At 45.0% G+C, this 19,486-nt stretch overlaps 1 protein-coding gene across 10 annotated transcripts in view; it reads right to left on the bottom strand.

Annotated features, from left to right (window-relative positions):
• FRMD4A (FERM domain containing 4A) overlaps positions 1-19,486 on the bottom strand; it is a 608,721-nt gene that overhangs the window by 181,581 nt on the left and 407,654 nt on the right. For all 10 annotated transcript variants that reach the window (XM_032349452.1, XM_032349459.1, XM_032349456.1 and 7 more), the window contains one exon: positions 6,928-6,993. In XM_032349452.1, the coding sequence (XP_032205343.1) occupies positions 6,928-6,993 (66 nt within the window). The remainder of the gene's footprint in view (positions 1-6,927; positions 6,994-19,486) is intronic.

Here is a 19,486-nt window from a genome sequence, read left to right on the forward strand (position 1 = left end):
CCAAACGGCCATTTAAATGGCTCCAACTAATACATTTTCAAACTGGTTAAAATTAGCATCCAGGGAGAATGGGGGTGTGGGGGGTGTTCAGAGGGAGCATCGGGTGGGGGAGGGGAACGGAGAAGGGGTTGTTGCTCAGCAACCAGATCCTGGACAACCCCCACCCCTCCAACCAACGCCCCAGACAGCCTCTTCCCCTTATCCCGAGCCCAGACGAGCTGTCTAGTCCAGAAGCTGTGAGCACTTTTGTGTTGTGGCGGGTCGGGGGGGGGGTGTCCCTGGATGATTGCATCAATCTGCTAGATCCTGACACTCCTCCCTCCATCACTGCCCCACAGGGAGACTGAGAGTCTCTTTTGTTCTCAACCAGAGCGCTGCTCACCAATTTCTCCGACACAGCCCTCGCTGGTGCAAAGGGAGATGTACCGGTCCCTCCCTCCTTGCCAAGAGGGAGACTCGCTAGCTGCTTGTGTCACCCAAGGCTATGCGTTCTGGACTATTTCTCATTCCGCCATGCCACTAAATTAACGCCAGATTACATGCAGAGCTACCCTTGTGTTACCTGCCTCTCGTCTATACCTTAACGTTGATTTGCTTCGTCACGTGCCTTTAGAATGTTAAATATGACCAGCCACCCCCAGGGCTCGGAAAGACATCTGTCTGGCTCATTTGGGGCAGGACCCAGCTTTGCAAAGAGGAGCCGAAGAAAGGATGACGGCAATCGTGGTGAAGTTTGAGGTCAGCCCAAAGCAGTGCTGCCCATTTCATGAGGCTCTTGTTTCACGAGGCAGCCTGTGGACTGGGAGGTCCCGGACAGAAGGTTCCTCCCACGGAGTCCCTCAGTCTGTTTCCAGTCCCTGCACATGGCTCCCCGCACGCACGTGGCTGACCCCGCACCTCCTGGTGAAGTCAGACCAGACAGGAGCAGATGGCAGACCCAGCTCACGCTTCAGCAGGCAGGCCAGCAAGCCAAGCAGACCACCCTTCCCAGTTGAGCACAGAGGATCAGCTCTGTGTTTTGTTTTGTTTTGTTTTTTTCTTTTTTCTTGGCCACACGTGCTTTGGGGGAATTCCTGGTTTACTTGGTAGAAAACAGTACCTTCTTTTTTTCTTTCCTTCTTTTTTTTTTTAATGGAAGAACATCCTTATCCACAGAAGCAGCTGACGAGGGAGGGAGGGTGAGTGTGTATCTGGGGGTGTGCACACACACAGAGAACCCCAGTCTGCTCATTTATTCTAGTAGCACTATTTATTCTAGTAGCACAGATTTTTTATAGTTTTTTTTTTTTAAGCCCATTATGGGCCAGAATATTCACTTTGTCCTCCATGCCGCTTGACTCAAGGACCATAGCAACTTACTGAACCTCTAAGAGGGAGTATCACCAGCACGGTAGTCAGACAGAGAAATGATCAGAAGGTTCTAACTGCTGTGGCTTGTTTCTTCCACACCTGATGCCTGGAGGCGGACACGTGATGTGGAAATCCGTCAGCACGTGTGTCCATGCTCAGATCTTCACCAGACAGATGAGCAGCTCAGCTCTAAGACATGAAATGACCTGGGTAAGCCCATCTTCGGTTCCAGACTTGAGATGTGGGTCGGAGCCTCTAATTCCAGTCATTTCCGAGGCTGGTGCTGGGGGTCAGCACAGTGGCCGTGTTACAGGGGAACTCTCCCATGTCCCGGGTCTTTATTATATATATTTGCTACAGTGCAGTGCTAGGAGGTCAGGACGTACTCTGTGTTCAGGCTGCATAGACTACTACTACTACTATGTGACCTCAAGCGAGTTATCTGACCTTCCTGAATTTGTTTCTTCATCTGAATTATCACTGACTTTACACAGTCAACATAAAAATTAGATAAATAAGCCCCAGCGACATTCTATAAGAACTATAAAGTATGATCATTCTTGCAGAGGACATCCAGCATTGATCTGGATAATCTGACTGTGTCCACAATCTTTTCTCTTGTTAAATGATCTTCTCTCTACTCTTTACAGATAGCTGTCCAACAGAAATAAAATGTCAGCCACAAACATGAACCCAATATGAAGTAGTCCTATTAAACAAGTCCGTGACTATTTTCACGGACATATTTTCTTTTACCTAATTATTATACCCCCCAAATATTTCATTTTCGACATGGAATCATCAATATAAAAATCCTTAAGAAGATGTTTTACTTTTTGTTTTCATAGGAAACCTTCAGAACTGGGTGTGTATTTTACACTTCGGGTCCGTGTGGACGGCCCACATTTCAAAACTCCCATTGCCTGACAGAGTCCAGCTTTAGATCCTTCCTAATGTTCCTGTCCCACTGGCTTTCTCAGAATTAGGGACACCGTGTCATGTACTACAATAACCCAGCTATGATTTCTCATTCTCCTGGAAAATAGCTGAGGTTTGAGCCACTTCTCAGAATCACAGGACACTCTGTTCCTCTATTTTCGCAGAAGTGGATGGTGGTGAAAGCCTGGGTCAGACCCGACGGTCCAAGGATGTTAGTGACATCACGGGGCAGCTTCCCAAACAAAACATAAAGTGAGGCAGTTGAGGCAGTTGTGGGGCTGGAGAGAATTGCAATTTGTAAAGCTCTATCATCACAGGGAAGAATTCCTGCCAACAGAGCATAACATCTACTCATCTATGGAGTTTGGGCAAAGCCCTGAAGTGAGAAGGCCCACGTCTATTTTCCTTGTCCTGGCATGTCTTCCTGTGAGAAAGGAGGCCACGTAATGTCATAAGCCTCAAGAGAACCTAATAAGGAAGAGCCACACCTCAGCCATTCCAATCAAGTGAAAATCTATTCTATTTTTAAGAAATTTAAGAGAAAGAGCCTGGGATCTTCCTTCCTTATTAACGGCTTCCGGGACTCCATCTTCTGACCCCCACTGTCCGGAAATTCTTCCCGGTCTTATTTAAATTGTTCTCACTAAGGCTAAGGCACAGTTTCCTTTCTTGGCTTTCAAAATGCTCACCTAAATATTCAGGGGAAAAAAATGGAGAAATTAACTTTAAAGGAATAGCCATATGAAGCTAAGACTTGAGGATTTTACTACAGAACATTGAAGACACCCTCTTAGCTGGCTACAGAAGCATCAGGAAGTGGACGACAGAGAGACATGCATGATGGCAGACTCTGTCATTCTGATGCAGGCTTTTCTGAGTACATTTCGAATTGGTTGAAACAATTTTGGGCAACAGGGCAAATGACACCATTTCCAGGCTGGATGGGAGGGTGATGTGCCTGGACCCTGTCACACATTGGTGACAGAGGATGATGGAGGCTTGGTTTTGTTGCGGAAAGCTCACGTCATCGTTCCTGCTGTCCTTAAGTGGAATTTAAGGACTATGGAGTCACGTGGTAATGCTGTGGGTACTGGGGACCTGGCTGTGGATTTTGAGATGAACTTTTCAAATATCCAATCCCAGTTTGTGCACGCTTGACCTTTGCCCTTTCCTCTGTAGGGGTGACGTGGGATTTACTCAGGGCAATCAGGGATTTGGAAGGACAGATCTGCTCAATCATCTCAAAGGGCTTTGTAAGCATTAAATGTTGGGATTATGGCCATTTTGCTCTCTAACCCGAAAAAAGGGAAATGCTATAGTCACAGGGACCAGGTCTACACAGGAGAAAATGGTCTGTGCGGGTGTCTGGTCACCAGAATCCTTCTGGTCGGAGGGAATCCTTGTTAGCTGCTGACTCCAGGCCATCTTGGGCCTCTTTCAGGCTGTCGGAGTTTCGTGAGGTGTAGCCTTCGATGCAGCTCTTACCCTAACAGCGGCTGAAAAACTCGATGTCTCACCTCTGCCACTATTTCAAATTGCAGCCACCCTTGAGTAAACCCGCTTGCCCCTCTGAGGGAGAGAAACACTTCCTCCCAACCTGCCTCTCTGTTTTCCAAACCTTGTCGGGTCCACACCTACCCCAGCCCAACTCCGCATCTCCAGATTGCAAGACTGAGAAGAGCTTTTCTTCATCTCAGGCGTGTTACGAATACTCTGAAATTGTGCTTCATGGCAACACTGACAAAACCGTCTGCACCTACTGTACTTGGGTGACTCAAGAGTAAATGAATCTGCCAGGTTGTCACTCTGTAGATTTACGGTATCAAAAAGAGAAGTATGGGATCCAAATGCTTTGTTCTATGATAACTAGCATGGGTCCAAATGAACCCGAGAGATGGATTCCCTTTAGAAAGGGTTTTGTCAAAAGAACATAATCCAGGACAAGGGAACTTTGTAGAGGAGAAAGAAAAGTCATGTTTAACTTGGTGTTTGTCCAATAGTTTTAACCTTGCTCCTCTATGTTTTGCTGAAGTCTGCTTTGTAATCATGCCCAAAGGACTTCAGAAGTGTTCCCCCCTTTTTTTTTAATCTATAGTGTTTTTGTGCTAAACAAAATCCCCTGCCAAGCAATTTGTTCTACGACAAAAAGTCCTTTGGGAAATAATACCAAGGCATTTTAGGATTAGTCCTTTCTTTCATTCCACAGGGATTTGTTTAGTGACATTTGTGCCAGGCATTGGGCTGGGTGCTGGGGATACATGGGGATCATGATGGAGACCCTGCCCTCAAACCGTTGGTGGCTCTGGGCAACAGAGTAAAGAGGCAGGGACAGTGAGCTGTGACACTGAGCCGTGATAGCGCCGTGAAGGGTGAAGGGGGCCTGTGGGGGAGAGCGACAGGGGGGGAGAACCTGGGGAGAAGAATGTCTTCTAGGCTGTGAAATGGAGGCTTAGCAGAAACCAGCCACAGGCACAGGGATGCCGGTGCAGGAAGCAGAGTTCTAGAAAAAGGGAGTAACACATGACGTGTGTTCTGGAGGGGGAAGGCAGAACAGGTCTTCTCTTGCTTGCCCTAATTCAACATCTTCTGGATTGTGAAGGGCTGAGAACAAGCCTTCCAGAGGCGCATATAGTAGTAACTAAATACCTTTTCTGTGATTCAAGTTCACTTCCAATGTCCTGGTTCACCTCTTCCCGGGGAAGGCTGGCTGACAGACCATAACTTCACTGCCACCTGAGGTTCCATTTCCTGTTTCAGAGAGTGGCTGCTTTCTATCTAAGTGTTGATATATACATATATGTGTGTGTGTATATATATATATTTTTAAAATATTTTATTTATTTATTTGACAGACAGAGTTACAAGTAGGCAGAGAGGTAGGCAGAGAGAGAGAGAGGAGGAAGCAGGCTCCCTGCTGAGTAGAGAGCCCGATGTGGGGCTCGATCCCAGGACCTTGGGATCATGACTTGAGCCAAAGGAAGAGGCTTTAACCCACTGAGCCCTCCAGGCACCCGATATATATATATTTTTAAAAAGCATCTAAAAAACACTGGACCACTCTCCTATAAACTCTTTACGCTGATTCTTAACAACTGAAAGCTCTAAGTGCTTTGTCAGTGATTTTGCAGATGAGATCTCGCTCACTTTACAGTTGTCTCCTGCCTCACCTCACCCCCCAAATCCAAACCACAAGTTTGACTTTTAATAAGACTGTAAGTCTTGGAATCAAGCCTAATAAGAACATAATCCAAAACACTGAAGACTTCTGTACTCGTGGGTAAATTAATGACAGTGTTTACTGGTAATAGTAGAAAACTATTAAACAAAGCAAAAAAAGCCTTAAAAGTGCCCAAATGAGTGAACCATTAGATAATAATGGTATGTCCATTTTTGTAATTTATGCTGATATTAACAAAGATGAACTTACAGTAACTTGGGAAAAGCCAATGAAAGACAATGTTAGATGGAAAAATAAAATAGAATTACACACATTATGATTACAACCACATAAGAAATAGGAATCTGAAAAATGCTGGAAAGAAATGTGCTGAAATGAGACTAGTAGGTAAATGAGTGGGCTGTGATTATGAGCTTTTTCCTACTTACTGTTTCCTACATTGCTTTTATAATTTAAAGCTAATTGAAAGTATTAACGCCTTTAAGTTATTAGCAATTCAAATATTTTCAAATCCAAGCAGTATGTACAAGGGAACATGACATTAGAGTATTTCTATGCAAATCTTCCCATCATGGCAGTATCATTCCCCCACCCCAGTGAATGAGCATAAAGGTGTTATTTCAACCTAGTGATGAATTACGTATAGTTTGGCAAAATGTTCTGGATAATGAGGGGCACCGCTCTAAGAATTTGATAGACATTCGAGAATTTCAAGCAAATATAGTTCTAAAACTTGGAGTCAAACAACAGATTTGGAATTAAGGTCTTTAAATCAAGTTGGGCAACTTTGTGATTCTTTGGAGCTCTAGGTATAATGATGATTTCTTTTGAGAACAAATTAAATAAGGCCAGGGTCAGTGATTCTAATACTGCTCTGATTTCTCTGACTTCGATGGGTGGGTACAAAGTTTGTAGATGGACTCACGGATCTCCTGAGTGTCCACAGAGACATAGGTATTCAAGAGTGATATATTGTGGACACAGGGGATGGGGGTTATGTTGCTCCTGGAAGGGAGCCAGAGCCAGGAGATTGCCTCTTCTTTCCCACACCTATGAAGGATTCACTTGGAAACAGCAAATCGTTTTCCAGTCCCCTCTAAGTAGGGAAGCGTGCATCAGTTACAGTTGCGGCAGGAGTCATTTACATTATATTCCAGTTAACTCCTGCAAATAGAAATTGCTGATGGCAGCTGCAGAATTTCCTTTTCTAGAGCTTTGCAACAATAGGTTAGATATACATCTGGCCTTGAATGCCTTAGGCGTGGTGTACAAAGAAACAGAATGAACAAAAATAGCACTCACAAGCACAAAAATACCATGGTGTGCTGCCCTTCTCTCCTAGATTCTACCAGATACCCATTTAAAAACCACTTCTATCCACTCCCCACCCATTGGCTGAATTGAACTCTGAACCACATCAGCCTCGGAAGAAACTTAGAACGTTGGCCAAAATCAGTTACCTGTACTAGCAGTTCCAGCTTCCTGTCATCAAGAAGATGTACTTGACATCGACGGCCCTCCGTCATCTACGAAGAAAGACAAATGATGGTCACTGAGAGTCTGACAGCCTGATACACAGCAAACAAACACGCCCCCTGGGCTGGGCACCACCAGGCACCATCCCTTGGGCAAGATGTCCCCCGGGGATGGAGCTATACAATGCTAAGAGCTGGCAGGACCAATTTGTTCATTTGTTCCTTCAAAAATATTTATGGAGCTCCTTTCTGTGCCAGGCACCATGCTGGGAACTGGGTGTACAACGACACATAAGATAAGGCCCCTGCCTGCATGGAGCTTACATTCTTATGGAGGAGATAGGAAATAAATTAGCAAACACATTCATAACCTAATACCAGGCTGTGATAAGTGTTCCATGCTTTAATCATTCTTCCATTCAATCATCTCATCACCACAAACTGGGGACAGACTTCAGCATCCGAGCTCCACCACCCCGTTCCCCTTACAGAGCAGCCAGGAGCAGACTAGCACTCCTCTGGCAACTGCTTCTGATTTCTTTCTTTTTTTTTTTTTTAAAGATTTTATTTATTTATTTGTCAGAGAGAGAGCAAGTGAGAGAGCAAGCACAGGCAGACAGAGTGAAAGGCAGAGTCAGAAGAAGAAGCAGGCTCCCTGCGGAGCAAGGAGCCCGATGTGGGACTCGATCCCAGGACGCTGGGATCATGACCTGAGCCGAAGGCAGCTGCTTAACCAACTGAGCCACCCAGGCGTCCCTGCTTCTGATTTCTGTGAAGCTTCTTTCTCCACAGGATTTCTGTGTTACTCATTTATTACCTGGTCCCCATAGTGTTTTCCCCGGTGAGAGAGGAACCTGGGAGCTGAATGTTCACAGCTAAACCTGACTCCTCACCCTTGCCCCTTTCACTACGCACACCGCCGGCAGTGTAAGGGAGGCATCCAGACAGGCATCCTCGGGTCTTGGCTGCAGGCCTTTGGACAAGGGTCTGTTCATCTCTGCAGCCCTGTCTCATGTACAAAAGTGAGTGGGCTGAGCCCAGGAGAGTGCAGCTGAAATGTTTAATCACTGGCTTTCTGGACGGAAGAAGCCTTCATTTGTAGCATTTGCTGGAGCCCTGGCAACACTCTCAAAGGAAATCTTTTCAAGAACGAGGCTTCCCATCGATGTCAGCTGGCCACCACTCCAACCCAAACTTGTCTTGCTGCACTCCAGATAGCTTCCCTGGGTTTGATTTCAAGCTAGTGTCCTGACAACATATCTCCTACACATACGGTAACCTTAAATAACCCCAGCGGCATGGATGAGAATAGAGTCAAATAATCAGGGAATTTTCCAGGCATGAGTAATGGGTTTTGAGTTTTTATTACCTTTGTTTTTAATATAAGGTACTTACCTCTAAATTTAGAGAATTTCATTTTAATTTCATAATGTTTATGTTTTTACCACTGGCACACGGAATTCCCAACAACGTACCAACGGGCTCTCACAACAGCTAAGAGCTGGTTCTGACACCACTGTCTGGACCAGAGGACCCAGAAGTTTCCGTCTAGCCCTCGTATTCTTCTATGACTCTGTAGCCCCCTCTGAAACCACCTTCTTTTTGCCCACCTAGCAGCCACGTCGTGCAGATCAAGGGGAGGGAAGCACGTGGGCAGATCCTGGCCCTATCTCCATGCCCAGCCATCACAGTCCCTTCTGATGAGCACTTTCTCCAGGAACAATGCAACAGATACCATCTTCTCTTCCTGTTCAACAGGGATTATCCTCTAACGATCAGCATGTCCAAAGCTGGCATGAACTCCTGTAAGAAAATTCTCTTATTCCCTCCTCAGAAGAAGCCAACCTCTCCAACTACCATCAAGTCAGATTTCCCTGGTTATGGCATCTTAACCAAAACAGCACACATGCTTGGATGGGGCCAAAATAAAGTCTCTTGAATCTGAGTTATAAGAATAACTTGGCAGAACCCAGCTCTGAGAGAAAACACCAAGAGAAGTTTTACATGCTCACAGGCTCTCCAACAGAGGTTAAAACAGAGTTAAAAACCAAGGAAACCAATCCAAAGGTCTGTCATTTTGCACATATATAAGCTGAAGCTGGTGGCCATGAATGTGAGACGGATCTATGAAAAGTCCTTATTCATTCTTTGGACTCCTAACTTTAGGTGTTAACTGCCTTAAAAGGAGAAAGGGCTCAAATTCCATTAGAATCTACCAACTTCGCACATAGGAGGCATCTTAGCTGACTGACTTCATTTAAAAAATCCGTCAGCTTCAAAAAACAAACAAGTGGGACAACATCATAATAAAATGCTCAGGATGGCTCAGTTGGTTAAGCGTTTGCCTTCAGCTCAGGTCATGATCCCAGGGTCGTAGGATCGAGCCCCACCTTTGGGCTCTTTGCTCAGCAGGGAGCCTGCTTCTCCCTTTCCCTCTGCTCGCTCTCTCTCTCTGACAAATAATGAATAAAATAAAAAAACAAAACAAAATAGAAAACTCCTGCACAACAAGGGGAATCATCAACAAAATAGAAAGCAAGCTACTAAATGGAAGATAATACTTGCCAGTTATGTATCTGATAAAGTGTTAATATCCAAAAGATATAAAGAACTCAGATGACTCAATAGCAAAACCTCACACAATCCTATTACAAAATGGGCAGAGGATCTGAACAGACATTTCTTCAAAGAAGACAGAGAGATGGCCAACAGACACATGAGAAGATGCTTGACATCATGCATCATCAGGGAAATGCAAATCAAAAATACAATGAGCTATCAAACTCACATGTGTTAGAATGGCTATTACCAAAAAGGCAAGAAATAACAAGTGTTGAGGAAAGTGTAGAGAAGAGGGAAGCCTCGCACACTGCTGGTGGGAATGTCCATTAGGGCAGCCATGGTGGAAATCAGTACGGAGGGTCCTCAAACAATTAAAACTGGAGCCACCACGTGATCCAGCAATTCCAACTCTGGGTATTTACCCAAAGAAGAGGAGAGCATTCATTCAAGAAGATAAATGCACCCCTATTTTCAAGGCAGCGTTCTGTACGATAGAAAAGACACAGAAGCAACCTTAAGTGTCCACGGGTGAATAAACGGAGAAAGAATATGGGGTGTGTGGGGCGCCTGGGTGGCTCAGTGGGTTAAGCCTCTGCCTTCCGCTCAGGTCATGATCTCAGGGTCCTGGGATGGAGCTGCACATCAGGCTCTCTGCTTCCCCCCCTCTCTCTGTCTGCCTCTCTGCCTACTTGTGATCTCGCTCTCTGTCAAATAAATAAATAAAATCTTAAAATAATATATGTGGTGTATATATACAGTGGAGTATTACTCAGCTGTAAGAAAGGAGGAAGTCTCGCCACTCGTGACAACAAGGATGGACCCTGAGGGCATTATGCTAAGTGACGTTAAATCAGAGAAAGACAAATGCTCTCATAGGTGGAATCTAAACAAGCAAGTAAACAAAACACACAAATTCATAGATACAGAGCCCAGATTGGTAGTCACCAGAGCTGGAGGGCCAGGGGGCTGAGGGAAACTGGTGAAACGGGTCCAAAGTTTAAAAGGTACACATTTCCAGCAGTCAGTTCTTAATGAAGGCACCCAAGGTTACCACAGTGGAAGTTCAAGGAAGAAAAGTGCTATAACCATCCAGCATTACTTTGAAATTCCTTGAAAGACATTTATTACAGGTTTCAGAAAAGTTTCTGAAGGGTGGGAAAAGAGGAGAATTTTTTTTTTTTTTAAATGCTGCTGGTCCTCGCGTCTTTAGAACACAAAGTTTTGAGCTTCCTTTATTGTACAAGATTAAGGATATAAACACGTTCTTGACTTCCTTAACCACATTCTAATAAATTTGACAAAAAAAAAAAAAAAAAGCGAAATTGGTACTGCCAAGATATTACTGGATCAAATGACATTATTTGTTTTTTTTGTTTGTTTGTTTTATTTTTAAAGATTTTATTTATTTATTTGACAGAGAGAAATCACAAGTAGATGGAGAGGCAAGCAGAGAGAGAGAGAGAGGGAAGCAGGCTGCCTGCCGAGCAGAGAGCCCGATGCGGGACTTGATCCCAGGACGCTGAGATCATGATCTGAGCCGAAGGCAGTGGTTTAACCCACTGAGCCACCCAGGCGCCCCCAAATGACGTTTTAATTGGAATGAAAGAGGTAGGACATCATTTTCCCAAAATATTTCAAAGCACACAACACATGACATGACTTTGAGTTCATACCCCATACCTCAGATTTACTGTGAGGCTCTCATTTTCATCTGAAAAATAAAATCCTCATTCCATTAAATAATCTCACCTTATCTGCTCAGCAGTTGAAGGAATTAGCTATACATCAAGATGTTAACATCTACTCAAAGTTTTCCAAGTTTACTCTTCTCTTCCAAAAAGCCTCGATTTTCAGTCCCGGGGAATTTATTTCTAAGCATGTTCCCTATTTGAACAGGGAATTTCTAAGCTGCTTCCCTTTGGGAAGGCAAAATGTCCCTGAAAAAAAAAAAAAAAGGGGCAGCCCAGAGCAGGGCGTCCAAACAGAGACTCAACTTTGAATCATCGTGTTTTTGAACGTACGCCTTTTGTTGGACGGCACTGCTGTGGTTTTTTTTTTTTCCCCCCTCCAAGCAGGGGCGGGGGGAAGGGCAGTCTGTCCTTCCATACTGAAAGAAGACTAGAGTATCCTGTTCTCATCAGTTCAGAAAAGGTTTACCATTCTGGGTGTGGACTGGGAAAGAGTGGACATCTGTAGCTTTGTCTGGCTTTTCAGGCATATTGAAATTTTCTGTTGAATGCTAACAATTGTAAAATAATACGGCTTTGCTTGTTTTCATCTTCAGCTGCTGAGGCACAATTGCAGTGTTGGCACCCCCACCCCCACCCCCAGAGGAAAGCCTTTTGGAGAACAAGGCTTCTGGTAGATGTCAGATGGCGACCACTCCAGCATAAATCATTTCGCTACAATACAATTCCATACCAAGCAGAGGCCTGCTAAAGGTTCTGTGCTTTTCAAGGAATATATGGCCAAGTGTTATTCTGGAAGTGAGGTGTCCATCCATTGACCCAATTTTGCTGTTAAGAGGAAGACTGAATTAGGAAGACTATTGATAAACAGAGAAATGCATTTCTGCTACTAGATTAAGGGAGCATACCAGAATATGAATTGCTACTTGTCCTATTGAGGCAGCCAATAAAATTATCATGCACTTGGACTGGAATTGCGAGGCAAAAACAAAATAGTTGATGTGCTAAGGAAGTAGGCATAGTTCCCGCCCATCCCATCTCAATACTACTAAAAGCTTTGTTGTTCTTTTTGTTTTTCCCAGTTAAAAAAATGTAAAAAAGACACTTTATCTAGAAAAATGAATGACAGTGTTTGAGGTCACCTATAGGAAATGGATCCTGAGAAGCTTTGTTCCCAATAAACTTGTTTTAGATTGCCTATGTTTTTAATGTATCAAATCAGATTAATTAGTTTACAACTAAGAATTACAACTGTCACACAGGGTCAAAATACTGGAGACGAAAGGTCTGACACATTCTCTCTCCGCAGGTGAAATTAATGGGAAGTCAACTGCGATCAGAAGTCGCTCAGGGAGCACAGAACCTGAAAAGGGGAGACATTTATAAATATCTATGTCTGAGGGCATCCTTCTCCACTATTCTGAAGTCTTCCTGTTGGTGGAAGGAACCACTGTCCGAATGTGGCAGGGGAGTCCCCCCTCCAAGTCATTAGTAAAAAACAAATAATAGGGACGCCTGGGTGGCTCAGTTGTTTGGACGACTGCCTTCGGCTCAGGTCATGATCCCGGAGTCCCAGGATCGAGTCCTGCATCGGGCTCCCAGCTCCATGGGGAGTCTGCTTCTCCCTCTGACCTTCTCCTTACTCTCTCTCTCAAATAAATAAATAAAATCTTTAAAAAAAAAAAAAAAACAACAATTAATAACTAACTAGCAATGACAAATACCCCCCCTCCCCAACCATGGGGATTTTCGGATGCTTTACATGGAGAAGGGCAGACTACCAAGTTCAGCACGTGCAAACATGTTTTATTAGGAACATTTTCTCTTCAAATTCAAAACTAAGCAAATCCCATTTTTAATTATGCTTTGTATTATCATCCTTTTCTCTACAGAGCACCTCTCCTGCTCTCTCCGTCTCTCTTCCTCCTGCTCTTCTTCTCTTTCTCTCTCTATCACTCTCTGAGCCACTACTTGGATACCTCCCTCTCCTGTTACTTGCCCTTTGCCAAGTAAGTTACACACTATGGTACACACACCTAGTTCCACTATGGATGACATTTTCATTGAAATCTAGTGCAGTTGTACGAATGACTATAGGGGCACTGATTCCAAGCTTAGCAATGCACGTGGCTTTCAAAAATAAAAACTTACAAAATATTTCCTAAGGCACGTTTAGACGGAGACGGTTATCCCTCAGGCACCGGGGAATAGGATGAGGGCAGGGTGGACACTGGGAGGGGAGGCTATGTTCACAAACCGCAAACAGAGCTTTGAACCCAGCTTTGAACACACCCACTTGGTGTGTCTCTGTGCATAGTCAGGCACTGTGCTGTGACTCATATCCATTTTGGAGACGGTAACTTTCTGAGACAACAAAGTAAGAAATATTAAAGCCTCACTAGGATTGTATAAAGGGAAGGATTAAAATTTCTAAAGCATGCTTTATTTAGAAAAGTTATTAATATTCCCCCTTCCCAAGCCTGAAATCCTATCTTTTAAAATTCTACCATCAAATAGAAAATTCGGATTTCAAAAGCCTCCAAGCCAAGGTCCAGACAACACAGAGACAAGCCTCCCCTCCTGGACTGGTCCATGAAACCGCGGGGCAGCCCAAGGCAGCTGGATGGGCGGATGTGCTTCGGCAGCACCTCACAATCCGCCCTTTGACCTGGGCCCTTCTGCGGCTCAGAAGGAAATTCCAGAAACATGACTACAACTTCCCAGTGCAACTCACTGTTAGAGCGTCTGCTCTCAGGGTCACCTCAACATGTGACTGACATTCCTCTCTCCACTCTGGTTTCCTCTCACACTAACGAAGGCCCAACAACCCAGCGAAGGTACCAGAAAGTCACAGGCTCATGACATAAAGCTATCACATCCAGGAGATGAATGAATGTGATATGCGCACAGTGTTCTCAAGAAATGCAACTCACAGTAAATACAAAGAATGGGCTTCGGGCAAATTAAAATTTACTGAAAATACCCATCCCTTTGCTGCTGCTCACATCTAACTTGTACCATGGAGATGCCAGACAGAATAAACTATTAAATGTAAATAGTAAGAATAAACTATTAAATAATAAATATTATTAATTAATTAATAATTAACATTAATAAATATTAATAGTAAGAATAAACTATTAAAATGTAATATTATAACATTTTAACAGGCATGAGGAGGCTCTGCCTCCCCTTTAAAGGTTAAAGGTATTTGCCCACTTTTATTATAATTATCCCCATAGTCAAGCCTACAATTTTTGTCTTGAAGTGACATCATATTAAAATAACACAACTGGGGAAGGAGACACATGGTGCTACACACCAGAGGTCCAATTCAGAGAGAATGACTTTGTCCCTATTTCGCCCTATGTCCTTTGCAGATTGTTTCATCTCTGTCTCTACCACTAGTCTCCTGGATTTAAAGGAAGGACACACAGGCATGTCCTTGATTCTCTTGGCTGCTGAATACACTTGTGACTTATCAAAACCAGAGGAAGGTGATTAAGTGAGTGGCTCCATTAGAAACAAAATCACGAGGCGATTTGATGGATTACAAAAGGTGAAAAAGCCTTGCATTCCCCAAAGCTCAACCTTCCCCAAGTTTGCATCTGATGAGGTCACAAGCAGGGCTGGTGTTTTACCAGAGGATCTTTGGAAAACGTGTTTTAGGGCCATGGTTGCTGAGATCCCACTTCTGCCTTCTGTACAAGGAACCGGTGCTTCCTCTGATAATGCAGGGAGAGAAGTCGTGGTGTCCTGGGTGCACTCAGGGCTCGGGGGCTGTGCAGGGCCACTGCTCTGGGGTGGACCCTGCCTCCCAGAAGACTACTGCCACGCATGATCAAGCTACAGGTCCTGGAGGACAATCCGTCTTAGTCTTTCCAGATGGTACTACAGGGCAGAGGGTCAAGAAACACTAACAGTTTCGGGCCTAACATCTAGAGGATGAGGAATGGACCCAGACAGGTGAGTGGTAAGAACAGCCAGGGAGCCCCAGTGATGAGTTTTGTGATTCCAGGACAGAGGGACTCGGGGTCAGCGCTAAGCTGCGGAGGAGGAAGGGAGGAAGGGTATTCTTCCCACCTTCCAACAAGGCCTTACCATTTGAGGACAAGCTGTTGATGTAGAGGTGGGACAGATCTGTTGCAGATGTAGAAAGACAAGGTGGAGTCGGTGCCACCCAGGGCCACCATGGGACAGGCCATCATTGTCCTCTGTCTGAGGCCAACCATTTTGAGGACACAGTCAGGAGGACTCGGGCGCCGGGAGATCCAAACACGGGCTCCGCAGGCTGCCTGTGTACCAACCCCAGGAGCAGAGCAGGAAGCTCACTCCCATGACCCATGTGCATGAAGCATCCAGGGTTCTGGAAGGCATGGAGCTTTCTGCACCTCCTTCCAACTAGCTAGATGCCTAGAGAGCAGTAACTGGATGGCCCCGCTTGGGTTCTGCTAGGGCACCTTCTGCAGACAGGCTCTCCTTTATCTCCGCATATGACCACCCCTGCCCCCACCCCCAACACCTATGGCCTTCTGCCGCCCACACTCTCTGCATCTGCAGCTGAGTCTCTGAAGACACGGAGAGACCTCAGCCTCTCAGAGGGAGGAGGAGAACATGTGAAATACCCGATCAGGCCTTATTCCCTGGTCCACGGCACGGGGACAATCACAGCACCGCCCTGTGAAGAGGAACGAGGTTAATGCAGGGAAACTGTGGGCTCTCTGCTTGGTGCACAGCAGGCTCTCAATCAATAGTACCTTTAGAAGTTTCCAGTCCAGGAATTCAAGACTCCTTTGAGCAGGTGTGTCAGAAAGCTGACGGTATACCTCTCCCCCGGTGCCCCAATTCCAGGATGGCCCCAGGTGAGGCTGAGGCTTTCTGCCCACTCACACAAGACTTTTGGCTATGTGGCAGGGCGGGTGGGGGGACCGGTGTGGACAGGCTTCATCTGGGTGGCAGTCACCTGCCCTGAGCAAGTGCCAGGCCCTTCTGGAGCAGAGCTCTGTGGGGGCCTGGCCATCCAGAGAGGGGGGGCATCTCACCCTGATAGAGGCCCAGGCCAGCCAGTCCTTCTCCCCAGCCACGGCAGCTCCCAGAGTCATGCTGGGAGAGCCGGCCATCACCAACAGAGAGCTGATATGAGGAACATAGAGTAGGCTGCAGAAGGGAGGCTGAGGAAAGTCAGCACGTGACACGTGGGCAGCCGGCTCTGCCAGACCATAGTCTGCAAGGTCAGTGGAAGAGATCAAAGTTCTTGCACCTGTTTCTCTGGGCAGGTTCAGGGTGTGATTCTTACTCACACACTGTTCACAGCACAGGTGTCCATGCAGACAGGCTTTAAAGGTGGCTGAGTGAGGTATAAACCCCAATAAAACATAACAGGCCAAGAAACAAGAACTTACATACCCAGCTAACATCTCACTGTGCTCCTGGAAGTAAGGACAGATGCAAGAAAATGATATGTTCTTGGCCGTGTGGAGTTTTAGACTTAGTATCTTAGTGGCAGAGCTGTGGGGTGGAAGGAAGATGCTTCTTCCAAAGGAAAAGGTAAATATTTACTCTTTCTTTGGTTTGATGACTGTACTTGGAATTTTTATAGTAGGAGGACGGTGTAGTCATCCAAGGACCCCAGACACAGGGGAAACAGTTTTTTAAAAGTCTAGGAAAAGAAATAAAAAGGTTGACTCTGTGGACCTTAAGGAATATTGTTTTTATGAGACGGAGACTTTACAGGTAAAAATTTCACAACCTAACAAAAATAAAATTGAATGAGAGAGTGAAGAGTGAGATATCCAAAGCACACAGAGTTATTTGCACAGAGAACTCCCAAAGGAGACAAGCTTTTGGTGGAATACATGCAATGTGTTCACGATGCACAGTACGTTATACGTATTCTGTACCAATATGATAAATGTTTTCAGTGCCTCACAGACTGACAGGGACGGAGCTGGAAAACCAAAGCTATCATGTGAAATAAGGGAAGTTTAAGAACAATCAAAGAACCTTTAAAGACAGGCTCAAGCAAGACAAGAAAGGAAAGGAATGTTTTCATTATCTGGGGCCAATCAATTTTTGTTGAAAGAGGAACCACTGAACTACTCAGTTCTGGGTTGGTGTCAATCTTCTGAAGCAAGAAGGGAAATGGTGGGCTAGCCACGACAAAATAAACTAAGTGTACCTCCTTCCCCCAAATAAATTCCTCCCAGGGTTCATAAAGTGAATATTAAAAATAGGTAATTACTGGGGTCCCTGGGTGGCTCAGTCAGTTAAGCATCTGCCTTTGGCTCAGGTAATGATCTTGGGGTCATGGGATCAAGTCCCATATCAGGCTCCCCGCTCAGCAGGGAGTTTGCTTCTCCCTCTCCCTCTGCTCCTTCCCTTGCTTGTGATCATGCACTTGCGTGCGCGCTTGCTCTCTGTCTCTGTCAAATGAATAAATAAAATCTTTAAAAAAAATAGGTAAGGGGCACCTGGGTGGCTCAGTGGGTTAAAGCCTCTGCCTTCGGCTCAGGTCATGATCCCAGGGCTCTGGAATCGAGCCCTGCATCGGGCTCTCTGCTCAGTGGGGAGCCTGCTTCCTTCTCTCTCTGTGCCTGCCTCTCTGCCTACTTGTGATCTCTGTCTGTCAAATAAATGAATAAAATCTTGAAAAAAAAAAAAAAAAGGTAATTATTAGGGCTTTCTAAGCATGAAAGCAATGGGTGAGCCCAAAGGGGAAAATGTAGACACTGGTCCACCTTAAAAATATTTCCATTAAAAAAAAAGTAATCTGGGGCACCTGGGTGGCTCAGTGGGTTAAGCCTCTTTGGCTCAGGTCATGATCCCAGGGTCCTGGGATGGAGCCCCACATCAGGCTCTCTGGTCAGTGGAGGAGCCTGTTTCCCTTCCTGCCTCTCTGCCTGCCTCTCTGCTTACTTGTGATCTCTGTCCGTCAAATAAATAAAATCTTAAAAAAAAAAAAAAAAAAAAAAAGAAGGGATTTTACTTTACAAACACCCTGAGCAAAAAGAAAAAAGCAACTGCAAATTTTGGGGTGAGGGTGATAACAACTACGATGAGGAGTTAATGTTATTAAAGATAAAATTATTTCATTAGTATATAATTACAAATTAATTCTCAGGTTACTAATACCCTACAGGAATTAAATTACACTGCAAATGGCTAAAAAGTTCCTCTGGCTGGGTAATTTCTCTTCTAAAGAAGAGATGTATCTCTGTCTCCAGTACTCCAGAGAGTAAGTAATCTTGTGACCAACCCATCCTAATGAAATAAGGGGGGGGAGAGGTTAGAGGGTGATATACAATAATGTCCACCAGAGTGTGGGTTCATTCGGCAAGGGTTTACATTATAGTATCATGTGCAGGGCATCTTATTAGATATATAATGATGAACATGATTTTGTTCCTATATTTAATGAGCCTCTGTACCCCACAGAGGAGATACCGAAGTTAACAGGCCATTACAGGGTAATCTGTGTGACAACAGGGAGGGTGTGACATGTTCTGGGCAGAGGGTAGGAGAGACCATAACTCACACCTGGGGGACTGGAAGTGGTCTATGAACAACAGGACATCTGGCAGAGGCAGCCTGATGTAAAAAGGTCTGGGATGGGTGGGAGCTGGGCATGTTCTGGAAACGTGGATTATGCAGAAGAGGTGTGAGCAGAGAGTGGTGGGTGGACCAGGAGCAGTGAGAAAACCAGCTAGAGAACCCTAATTATGATAAGAAGGCCATATATTCAATAGCTTGAGGGTGGTACATCCACTGTTGAAATAGTAAGGAGCCATGGAACATCATCTTCCTCCTCTTCTTCTTCTTAAAAATTTATTTATTTGAAAGGAGACAGAGAGAGCATGAGCGGAGGGAGGGGCAGAAGGAGAGAGAGAAGCAAACTTCCTGCTGGGCACAGAACCTGATGCCGCTCCATCCCAGGGCCCTGGGAGCATGACCTGAGCCAGAAAGCTAGATGCTTAACCAACTGAGCCACCCAGGCCTCACAGAGTATCATTTTCAAATCAATTTCATCCTAAATGATACAGACATAAGGGGAGTTTGGAAAGAGGGTTTTAAGTGCAAGTACTGGAGCTCAGTATCTAAGAAGAACCACACGCACTTGGAAAACTGTACGGAAATACTAAATATAAGCTGTCTTTCTTAGTATCTGCGTGACCCCCTGTGACTTGTAACAAATGAAGAACGTGTGCTGACCAAATGTATAGTTCACAGGGAGGTTCAGATGGTAGCTTCAAAATTTAACAGCTGGGATCAGATTATTTATAGTTTGGGGCCCTATT

This window comes from Mustela erminea, chromosome 6 (genome assembly GCF_009829155.1).
Source record: "Mustela erminea isolate mMusErm1 chromosome 6, mMusErm1.Pri, whole genome shotgun sequence".
In the NCBI taxonomy this organism is placed as follows: domain Eukaryota; kingdom Metazoa; phylum Chordata; class Mammalia; order Carnivora; family Mustelidae; genus Mustela; species Mustela erminea.